We start from the raw sequence: 12,303 nt of genomic DNA on the forward strand, positions 1-12,303 counted from the left end.
TTCATATAGGTCGTCAAGTTGCTGAAAACTAGACCAAAAATATATAATGTACAGACGTATCTATTTTCACCCTACACTGTTAATAAAACATGAGATTGGAATTTGTTTGGATTTTCTGTTTGGCTGGCTGGCATAAGTTTTTCAAAGTTTTTTAAATATTTAATATTCCTAACAAACAGCTAATCTTAGTAACAAAGCACAAGTAAAAGTAATCTTGCTCCATTCTAAATCATCCTATATTCGGATTACGTAATAAGTTTTTAGTTTCGGTTGTTGCATTAGTTTACGCAACGATTTCGTAAAGATAGTGTTAACGACACGAGTAGAAAATTTAAGGTAGGAGCTTTTGCGAATGCCTTTAAAACTTCTACGGGTGTCGTTAATACCATTTACGCGAGTTGCGTACACTACTTTACCTACGACAGTGTTTTAATTACCAAAATCACTACTCATAACTTCTTAGAGAGGTTATGTTTTCGTTTATAACCTCTCTTTGCCGCTGACAGTGATGCAATGAAACATGTACTAAACACTAATTGCACCACTCAACAATTAAATTGGCCTGAACAGCTGATTAGTTGAGGTTCGAATCATTACAATTTTACTTCTTCTCTCTCAGTCCTTGAACCTCATTGGTCCCTTAGCCGTGATGTTAAGAAAAACTCATAGTTTTTACTTTAATTACCTACTTACTTTCATAACAGAAGCTGTTATTAAAGTAAACAATGCTGTTATGTGAAACTTTCAATTCTAAGAACTGAACTGAAACGGCTATTAAAAAAACGAACTAACTACATAGGGATTACTTTATAAAGATACATAAACATTCTTTCTTCTTTGTAAAATCTCAACATTTTAAAACCAATACATTAGTTAGAATACTTTATGAAATAAGTTACAACAAACATTTATAATTGAATAACAACTTAATTACTAAAATAAAATCCTACAGAACATTTTACTATAAAAAAATGCTGCCAAGCTATTCTGTTTCATGTATAAAAAGAATTTAGTTTTGGTTTGAATCATAAAAAAGGAATCATTAATTTAGTGACCAGTTAAGTTTAAAAATTGGCGTTGTTGAATTTGAACTATTAACTGAAGATATCTGACGAATACGCCAAATTGTTAACCAAATTAAACTGACAGGTCGACGTGAAGCTATAGAATTGTTCTTGTCACACCAAATATTTCAGTAACAAAAACTAAAGGAAAGATTATATGCTCTAGTGTGTGAGCAGCTAAAGCAACTATGTTATTTTTTAATGAAAAATAAGCTACAGCTGGGCTATGTATATGGGACGCCTTAGTATCTAAAGGATAATGGTATAACCATTGACTGATTATATTATTGACTGATCATTGACTGACTTTTTAATTTAATTAATGGTACAAAAAAATAAGTGTTTTACGAAGACTAAAAAATAAATTAAAACTCTTATAAAAACGATGTAGACCCTTAGCAATATGGGCGTGCCCCTAAACGCCAGGTAAAATCAATGTTTTAGGAGCTATCCCATACTGCTAATATATAATAATTTTTCACAAGATTAACGAAAATCATATCTTAAGTAGGTAGGCCTGTTAACCTGTACAAAATACTTCAAAAACATGTTATGCCAGTTTTGTTTTTGTGTTATAGAAAAAAGGCTTTATCTGTAGTTTTTTAAAAGCTTGGCGTTTTTAAACTGCATACTGATTAATAACAACAAATTAACCATAGATTAAACATACTCTCGAATGGATTTTTTTCTTTATATCCAAGCTGTATACAATACAATTTTAAGCTCCATCCTAGCATAATACATTGTTTTTATATTATTCTATTCACTCATTGTTGTTTTGACATTAAATCTATTCTATTACAATACAACTAAATAACAATTCGTAAGCTGTTGCTTGCTCCGTGGTAAAACAAAGAGCATACACCTCACTGTAAAATTGTCTTTTGAATAGAAGAGGAATTTTCATTTGACCTTAGAGTGTTTAAGCATAATCGGTAGTGAAAACCAGTGTAGGGTACATATAGGCTTTAGATTTTACAATAGCATTAGAAGCCTAAGTGCAGTATTAGAAGTACATGATTAAACTTATCATAATAATTAATAACCGATGACACTCAACAATAATCTTAAGTTAATAATACATTTTTTTGGTCAGTCTATCTACACTTCAAACACCATATATTTTATCAACATATATTACAGTAGTTAGTTTCATATTTCATAGAAATACAATTTATGTATTTGGAAGTACATAGTATGGATAAAGATTTATAATGTTTATTTTAACTACCCTCAAAAGTAAAATAGTTTGCACATCTATGAACACACTCGTAATCAATAGTTTCATTTACAAGTTTTTTGGTCCAGTTTACGTTAAGATTCTTGTTGTTGCTTACTATTTGTACACGATTTTTCTCCGTCACTATAGCCAAAGACTAGAGCCTAAATCGTAAAATATCCCTAAAATGAAAGAGAAACAATAATTGAAATTTTAGCCTCTGCCCCGAGTCACAAATTTAAGGATAAAATATTTGTAGTACTACAAGAATTATACCGTCATATTTGATGAAACGTTTACTCAACATCAGCACACTCACACATCACAAACGAAGCTTCATTCAAAACGGACTTCATACGATGGTAAATAGTCTACTTGCGCTCAAAGTCAATGTCACAACCACGAATTTTAGAACAGTTGCAATATTTGTGGCTACAACCACCTACAACTCATGGAAATAGGATTTGTACTTTCATCAACCAGTTAAAGATAGTTACTTTGACCATAGACTTCTCATTCCATTATAAATTTTGAAGCTCGTTTTTAGTGTCTAGTTCATGTCCGGTGACACTGATCGCTAAATGAAGCGTTAAGTGTGTAGATTTGCAGAGCAAAGTAATTGTATGAAAAAATGCCGAAGTTTTATTATTTAAGTAAATAAATTATAAACAGGCCGATGCAATTAAAAGCTGTTTCTTCATAAAAGTTTTTGTTTACTTGTAATATAGAATTTTGACATTGGTAAACTTTGTGAGTGAATAATTAAATTTCGTTATTTTTTTAGTAAATTGGTATTTTGGCTACATCATTCTGGTAATGTTAGATCTATATCACCATGTAGTGATTAGATGCCTACTTCACCCAAAAATCAATGGTAATAAACTCTAATGTTAATTAACCTTACAGTATTTATCTCATGATAAATATGTAAACAGCTGATTGCGTTATGCCACAAAACACGTGTTATAGTTTGTTGTGTTTGTCACTCGGATTATTAGAGGTTATGTGCTTGAATTTGTTCAGTAGTTATTCAAAACCATTATACTGATGAGGACAGTTACTTCCCTTAGCCTAAGAATCACAGGTAAGTTATCGAGAACTGAACGTGTGTCACGCCAGTTCCGTGTAGTATCCTCCTCTCTGGTCGTACGTCACGACAGAGTTGGCCAGCGAGTACCTCTGGCGCGGAAGGTTGCCGTTGGGTTGAAGGCTGGGGTAGCGGACAGGCTTGGTCATCGTCATCAGACGGTTCCGAGACCTGATCTTGGCCATCTCCCAGTCCTGTAGGAGTCTGCAGAGTCGAGCATGCTCCATGGCTATCTCGTACTCGCACGTCGAGTCGTAGTCTGGACCCTGGAACGAACCGGGTGCAAATTTAAGGATAGTTGCATAGCTAGAGGATGAGGTAGAGATAGTAGGAGCAGATTTAGGGTTAGAGGATGGGTGAGAGGGGAAGGATATGGAAGAGGTAGAGGAAGAGGCACTCTTCCGTAGGAGTCGAGGTGTGGAGCCTGGAACGAAACGGGTGCAAATGGATAGTTGGAAAACGTTCCTAAAGGTAAATTTAAAGTTTAGACGGGGATTAGGCAGAGAACGAGTTAAAGTTAGATGTACTCTTACGAAGGAGTATTAGTGTGGTCTTTGGAAAGAATCGGTTGAAAATATAAGTAAATATAATTCCAATGGTAAAATATCCAGGTAATTTGTGTTGTGTGATTTGTAAGATAGACAGATGGTTAGGTCCATTACCACCTTCAATGCTTATTGTCATTGAAGGTGGTAATGGACCTAACCATCTGTCTGAAATTGTTAAACTTGAAAACTCATATCTTAATGAGTTAACAAAAAAATTGCCTTTCGTGCAATGGGATGTGAAGTATTTTTGTCGCTGATGTATTACTAAATAGTTTTCCCCCACAGGAATTCCAATTAATAGATAACCCGTAAAAGTAGATACTGTACGTAATTGATCTGTAAGTACCCTGTATCTTTGATTAGTCAATGTTTGTACCCTGTAAAATTTTACTTACGTTTTCTATTTTATCGTCCAGCATTTTGAAAAAATCACTTTGACTTGTAGACAGTTCCCTGTAACAAGAAGAAAACCATTATGTAGGCTATAAACTTTAGTTTTGTCAGTTTTTCTTTTATTAAAAAAGTAGTTTTGTTCACTTACTTCTCCTTTTACAAATCATGTAAACACGAATAAATACCCAAAAAGTATTATTACTGTTGCAGTTACAATGGTATCATTGACAAAAGAATAACTATTTGGTCAAGAATTGAGTACCTAAGTTCTGTTATTGGTGAAGATTTGGACAGTATATCGCCACATTACGCCGACTTCAACGATGGATTATTGAAATGACTTGCCAGGTAAGTAAATGTATCAGCATTCCTCTGACTTCATCCCGATTGGTTAACGCTAGCGCCCGTTTTGTAAGAAATGTCACGACTGTGGCAGCTTTACTCCGGCAGCACAGGACTTCAAAGAGGAAGACATTGACCTTGCCTAGGGCTCAGTATGGTGGGCGACATACGGTGACCATGTTACCAGGTGGGGGGATCGGCCCAGAATTGATGAACTACGTCAAAGAGGTCTTCAGATACGGCGGGATCCCCGTGGACTTCGAAACAATACAGATCGACTCTAAAAGTGACAACGAAGACTTGGAGCATGCGATCACGTCGATCAAACGCAACGGAGTGGCGATCAAAGGGAGCATAGAGACAAGTGTGTTCACTGACGTCATCAGTCATAATGTAGCGTTGAGAAACGAGCTTGATCTCTACGTGAACGTTCTGACTTGCAAGTCCTACGACGGCGTTGTGGCGAGGCAGAAAAACGTCGACGTCTGCATCGTACGTCAAAACACAGAGGGAGAGTACGCGATGCTGGAACACGAGAGTATCAGCGGCGTTGTGGAAAGTATGAAGGTCGTGACTCGAGAGAACTCTGAACGAGTTGCACGGTTCGCTTTTGACTTAGCGGTGAAAACTGGGCGGAAGAAGATGACGATTGTGCATAAAGCTAACATTATGAAACTCTCCGACGGTTTGTTCCTGGAGATCGCACGCGAAGTTGGGAAGGACTATCAGAATGTTGTGACTGAAGACATGATCATCGATAACTGCTGCATGCAGTTAGTGTCAAATCCCCATCAGTTCGACGCGATGCTCATGACCAATCTTTACGGAACCGTCGTGTCCAACGTCGTCTGCGGCTTAGTCGGCGGCGCGGGACTCCACTCTGGAAGAAATTACGGAGACCTTTACGCCATTTTTGAACCCGGTACTAGAAGTACCAGTAGTGCTATTGCTGGGAAGAACGTCGCCAACCCGGTCGCGATGTTGAATGCGGCGGTTGATATGTTGGAGCATCTTGAACATCAGACACACGCAAACATTCTGTCAGAAGCCATCAATCAGACTGTTAACGTCGACAAGATCCACACGCCTGACCTTGGAGGGGACGCTACAAGCTCACAGGTTGTGGAGAACATCATCAAACACGTCCTTGAGACTACCAAGTCGATGAAGTGGACTACACATTGATATGATCGTTCAATCACATTGTCAGCTGATCAAGAAGGGCTTCCTAGAGTGTTATAGGTAACGTTTTAAAATTTAGACCACCGAAAAAGTAACTTGTCAACATTTTTGTTAATAATAATAAAAAATGTTATGAATGCTTATTTGAGGTTCTATATATCGTCGTACAACCAATCACGTTGGTGCATTTATTACATACACCAACTGCAAATTTATATGTTCCCTGAGTTTGACTGGGTCCTCAGGTTACCGGACAAGGTTGAAATACGTCCGGACTAGAGGTGAAAACTACACTTGTTATCAAGGGTGACTTCTATTCGAGTTAGCATACGATAAAGGTAAAATCAAGGGTATTTGAAATTACCCTTGTTATCGAGGTTCTAATGCAGATAAACCTGTACAGACTGTTCAGATACTCACGCCTGAGCCAGCAGTGGACCTGGTGCTATCTGCACTATCTGCTTGAGCCGCGCAGCTCTCAATTGTGCCTCCTCGCTGTCCGCGTCGCTCTCTCCATCCTTTTCGTCTTCTTCGTTTTCTGACCCTTCACCTGGAACGATGAAAACGAGTTAACAATGACGTAGTAAATATATTTTTTGTTTCAAAATCCTGGCCATTAAATTAAAATTGAATTACTAAGAACGGCTGATGTTATGTATAAATAGCAAGTGCACTATTTTGCAAAGCAGCTTTTATCTTTATATCCTACAATATCATTTTAAGAGAGATCGGCTCACGAGTAATAATTTTTAGTTTTACAAACCAGACGTACTATGACTGCTTGTCATTGTTTTTCCAAAAATCCGGTGATTAACATCCACACATGGTTTCAGTTTATACCATAGACAAATAGAATAAATATAGTATGTCAAAGGAAGGTCCCGCGATGTTCAGCTAGAGTTTGCTCGGTGTTCGATTCGCTGCCAGCGTCGGCTCCTCGACGTATGCTACCAGCAGACGCTATAGCGGTGTGCGCCGTAACTACACGGCACTCCTAGCGGTGGACGCCAGAACATATGCTAACCGCAGCTCTGATGTTGGTGCACTGTTTATTTTAGTTTAGTTGTACTTCTTGATGATTGTAAATCTAAAACATGAATTGCGAATACTAGCAAGCATTAAAATTCTCTTTAGTTCATCACCAGTGATAGATCAATAAAAATTTATATTTAATCTAAGATTGCACCTCGTTAAGTGTTTATTTTAACGTTTTCCAACATAATATGATTGTTGTACTACTTCTAGTGCAGGAGGATGTGTAAATTCACCAGAAGCTGTGCTAACATGTAAATGTCCAATGATAAACAAATGACAACAACAACCCTGTGCAGGAGACAGCTGTGAATTTGGCGGTTGTCACAACCATATGATATACGTTACAGTGGGAAAACTACAGCAGCTCCCTTTCACTATCACCATTGGCTTTAGATTCATTCCAAATGTAGGATAGACCAGAAACATATTTCTCATTTTTATGGATCATCTGAAGCCAATTTTATTGTTAGTTCTGTCTGATGCACTGTAGAGGTCGTGTTTGGTTTATAGTTTGTTTCTTGTTATTTCAGCCATTTAAAAGCTCGTTTAACCGAATTAACCGATCAAATTGTAAACAATAACTCGGTATCTAGTTATTTCACCAAACAGTAAAGCACAAATAATTAAATTACCACAAAATAATAGAAACCAAATGTCATCGGTAATAGCTATCATGAACCGGACTTGAACTAGTCACGAAAAACGAGCTTCAAAATTTACAATGGATGAGAAGACTACTTGTTTTGGTTAGTCTGTGCTAGAAATTAGGTAATTTTTAAAATGCAACGGAAAGTAAGTAAGATACGTCTAAGGTGTCTAATAACAATTTAAACATATTTGTTTATATTTAACTACACCCTTAACTAACAAGACGGTAAATATACAAAAAAGATGGCAAGTGGTAATGATTTCGATTGTATTGATCGCGATTTGCCTATTGGGTCTGATGAAGATTAGAGTGTGCAATCGTTATCGATCACCTCTTACCACGAATACTAGAAAAATTCCGGTATGGATCATAAACATAAACAAATGACGTTGTTGGCCCGAATCCTATAATAAATAAACAAATAAATAAATAAATAAATAATGAATAATAATAATAAATAAATGGCAGTTCCATTTAAGCAATGTTAAATAATGTTTATTTTTGGGCCAAAAACGTCATTTGTTTATGTTTATGATCCATACCGGTATTTTTCTAGTATCCGTGTCACTTACTATCTTTTATGTATATTTACGATCCTATAAGTTAACAGTATAAGTGTAAATATATTTTTAAGGTATTATTAGACGTATTTCATATTTACATTCCGTAAATTTAATAACATGAAAAATCAAGAAGCTATTTAAAATAAATTAAATAAAACATAATTGAATAAGCTACTCGAAGAGTGAGCTTCTGTAAAAGTTATCCAGAAGTATACAGTACAATTATCTTATTAATAACAATTTATTAATCATAAATGCCATAGCCCTCCTAACACATCTGCACAACCAAATATCAGAAAATACATCCTTGACTAAATGACAATACTGTAGTACACAAAGCTTAAGGGGCGATCTTTATTACTTTTCCTGCAAAAGGTCTGTCACTGAATTACAAGAGACAAATCAAGACATACTGTGGTAAAGATAAATGAAGGCTGGGTATTCGCTGCACAACCCCACATCTGAGCCCCTTCAACGTTATACTCGGTAATAAATGATTTCGGTAGACGAAGATGACAAAACAAAAACTGTCTGTGATGAAATTAGTTAAGTATTACTAGTGTACAAGTGTACTTGTTGCTAAAGTTCGAGCAATAGTGAAGTATTACAGGCGTTATTTTAAATTCGAATTAACAGTCATAATTTCCAATGACTTTAAAACAGCCGACTCAAAGATTATGGAAATACTCACAATGTACATATCAGTTCGATATAATCAACATTTCTTGTAAATATCTTATCATTTTTTCCAAATATGATCTTGTTTTTAGTGCTTTCTACTAATGTGTCTTACTCATAGCCACATTAGGTTGTACATAATAACGATTATAAATTTTAAAAACCGTTATTTCTATTTCTTCTACTTGATGGTGTCCTATGACTTTCCTATGTTTCCATAGTTTGCAAATCAGCACTTTCAATGATTGCTCCAGAAATGCAGCACATCCGGTGTTAATTCAGTTTTCTTTTTAGTATATCAAATTGTCCAGGCTTTCTCGCTTCTTTCCATCGTAATATTATTTACGCCACCCCAAATTCAAATAGTCAATATTTCATTTCAACCAATTCAGTGAGTTTTTGTAGCACGTCTCCTTAAATTGCAGCTAAAATATTAACAGCAATTTAATTATCCAGCTGATCATAATGTAAACAAATATGTTCTTCAAAAGGATAACATGGGAATTTTAAAAGCCACTGGGGCAGAGCCCAAGGGACTTTTTCAAAAATGTAAGGTCAGTTTGCAAATCTACACACATATACGAACATTTTGGTGTATAATATGTGGGGTTAAATCTTACAAGAAAAAAGCCTTATTGTTCACAAAGTTTCATGTAGCTAATAATATAGATGTGGTAAATTTTGGAGTAAAGTATTTTGTAAATACCTTATTTATTTTTAAATAATAACTTTACTTGTGCTCTGCTGAAGGACATTGGGGTGTTATTATTTAAAAAAAAAAAATAAAGTAATACAAATACAATTACTCGAGAGATTCCCAAGTTTCGTATGATTTTGTCTGAGTCATCGTGCTAAAGTACATACACATGAATCTAGAAGGATGGAGATTTTTGCCCCCCGTGGACCTTAAAACTTAAAAAGTAAATCTGTCCCGGGTCTAGGCCTTACAATAAGACCTTCGGTAACAGCTAATATAAATTTTTTTCCAAAGATAGAAATTGTAGAAATATCCATTTTGTGCTTTAACATAGTTTTTACCTGTACACCTTATGCACAATTCATAATAACCTATTAACAATTTGTAAAATTACCATAACAAATTCTAGCCATAATGTAATGGGGCGATGACCCTTTTGGCATTTGGGTGGAGTAGGGGTTGGAAATGGGGGGTGGGGTGAACCAGTAGTGAACAACAGACACATATGGAGCAGACAAGAGAAACTTTAATTCCCACTTAAAAACAAAGTTACAGCTCTCAAGTAAAGATTACTATCTAGCAGTAAAACTAAGACGTTTTTGTACACTGGTACATTCTTCATGTATGCGGATTAATCGAAGAGATTATGATTGGATAGGTCTAGAGCTAGGGGACATTTTCTCTTCGATAATATCCATTGGTGATTGGCGAGATTTGAACCCGGGACCTCAAGGACCGAAGTCCTGCACTCCTACCACTAGACCAGCTCGCTCCTCTCGTCGTTCACTTAAGTCTGTGTTTAATCGGCAATCGTAGTGTTCAATCTCATTATATTTACCTTAAAAAGATATCATGTACTTACAAAGGACATATTGGAACACAAAAATATAGTGTCAAAAGCGTTATCATTCGTATTTTTCACTATTCAATTTATGTTTGAAGTTGATCTTTCAAATTATTGTTCAACACTTAAAGACCGAGTCTATTTATTTATTACGTAAATGTTGACAATTATTTACTTAAGATAGAATCTTTTTATTATCCTAGAAAGTGGAAATGTTAATTAAAACACATTAAACAAAGATTTATTAAAATTACCTCTGCCGACCAGAAGCAAGAAATTGAAAAATTGCCTTGTTGTTAATTTCAATTCAAAGATTGTTCGATTGCAATATAGATTTTACATCCTGTAATAGCTATAGAGTAAAAAGGTAGGTTAAAATAGATTTATTTTTCAGATACTGTGTAAATAATTTAGTTGAGAAATATGATAAATTTAGATTCATTACAACCCCTTATACTGTATTTGTCACCGGAATTAATTAACTGTAGAAAAAATTCAGATATATTTCCGACCAGTTAATACAGCCTTAAAGTTTTCAACTTCTCGAACTTTAAATAATTTTAAGTAAAAACTATATACTGATGAAATATTGTGTATGTTCCAGCATTTCAACCAAATATGCAATTGCACCCTGCAAAGGACCCTTTAAAATAAGATAAAAGCATTAAGTCGACATCAGTGCATTCTAACGTTACCTAATATAAAACACTTATAAATACACTACGGATTAAAAAATAAAATAAGAATTATACTTAAAGACTTAATATTTATATTTAAAGTTTTTTTTAAAACTCAAAAAATAAAAAAAATCAAGCCAACAAGTCATGCAAATAAAAGATTCCATCGTCGCCTGTACTGTCAGTACTGTAACTGTCAGTTGACAGTTTAAATGCAAAATTGGTTGCATTCTGAGATAGCAGTTCATTTAATTCATCTTAGACGCTTCACGAGATTGTATGTTATTTCATGAGACTGCACTAGAAGAGATTGACAGTCAGATTTGCAGGGTGGAACGTCTGACATTTACTCCACCACCCCTTTAAAATGTCGCCCTTTATAAGATCATTCCTTTCTCTTCCCATTTTGTTTTTTAACCTAAAACAATACCGTTGCCACAAATACTACTTTTATAATAGAAGTGGAAAAATTGCAATTGATAAATTATTATGAAATTGTGTCACCTGGATAATATTAATCCGTTATCAACAAGTACCTCGCTAAACCCACAGAACACATACTACTAAACCCCAATAGTAGTATATTTTCTGTGCTAAGCCCCAGCAGCTATGTTACCGTAGTTAGCAGACTATACATTCAGCAAGTATAGTGCTTCAGTATTGATAGTTTTTATTTTAAATAAGAATAAGAATATTTTATTTTCTCCAAAAAATACAGTATAAAATATTTACAATTAGTCATTGACAGTGTTTTAAGTAAACAACAACAAAATATATGGTATTACTAGTTCCATTTGATCAAAAAAATAAAGTCCATCATTTTACAATGTCATACTAAATATGTAAAACACAACTAAAGTTATATCAACTACACTACTTAGTTTTGTTGTTACTATTGTAATTAAAACAAATAAGATCAATAACTATACTGGAGAAAATCTAGGGCCTCCAAGGCAAAGTCTGTTTGGAGGTTCCTTCATATGCAGATAACCGAAATAAAGCGAACTGATAAAAATTTATAATCTTAAACAAAAACGGTCTCTTGGTCAAGTTTGTGCCTTCTTAAAACTAATAACAACTTTCATTAGTACTAACTATGGTTTGGAACTTTCAAACCGCGCACCGCACTCTACCACTAGGCGGCTCATGGTACCGCAGGTGCCATTATAATTAAAAATTATAATTATAATTATAATTATAAATTATAAGAAGCAATGTGTTTGTCGTTTTAGGATTCCCAATTAGTCCGGATCAATGCGAGTTTAGTATTAAAACATACTCTTGTGTTTACTACTAAAATACTTAATAAGATCTATTAGTTAGTA

General features: G+C 34.8%; 2 protein-coding genes across 2 annotated transcripts in view; one reads left to right on the forward strand and one right to left on the reverse strand.

The window, feature by feature from the left end:
* Positions 1 to 3,029: 3,029 nt before the first annotated feature.
* The window catches only part of LOC128992103 (uncharacterized), a 78,998-nt gene continuing 69,724 nt past the window's right edge, over positions 3,030 to 12,303 (reverse strand). The window contains exons 2-4 of the mRNA XM_054415515.1: positions 6,256 to 6,385; positions 4,314 to 4,371; positions 3,030 to 3,636 (exon numbers count right to left, since the gene is read on the reverse strand). Coding sequence (XP_054271490.1) covers positions 3,394 to 3,636; positions 4,314 to 4,371; positions 6,256 to 6,385 — 431 coding nt within the window. The 3' untranslated portion in view covers positions 3,030 to 3,393. The remainder of the gene's footprint in view (positions 3,637 to 4,313; positions 4,372 to 6,255; positions 6,386 to 12,303) is intronic.
* Positions 4,555 to 5,911, forward strand: LOC128992102 (isocitrate dehydrogenase [NAD] subunit gamma, mitochondrial-like). Its single transcript, XM_054415513.1, has one exon. It carries the CDS (start codon positions 4,648 to 4,650, stop codon positions 5,836 to 5,838), a length of 1,191 nt encoding a protein of 396 aa, XP_054271488.1. The 5' UTR covers positions 4,555 to 4,647; the 3' UTR covers positions 5,839 to 5,911.

This window comes from Macrosteles quadrilineatus, unplaced genomic scaffold, assembly GCF_028750875.1.
Source record: "Macrosteles quadrilineatus isolate MER2022 unplaced genomic scaffold, UCM_ALF_1.0 Scaffold_4__1_contigs__length_99947679, whole genome shotgun sequence".
Lineage (NCBI taxonomy): Eukaryota > Metazoa > Arthropoda > Insecta > Hemiptera > Cicadellidae > Macrosteles > Macrosteles quadrilineatus.

Bases quoted from the DNA above. Each gene is read 5' to 3' on its own strand.
- LOC128992102 (XM_054415513.1), top strand. From the start codon at position 4,648: ATGACTTGCCAGGTAAGTAAATGTATCAGCATTCCTCTGACTTCATCC.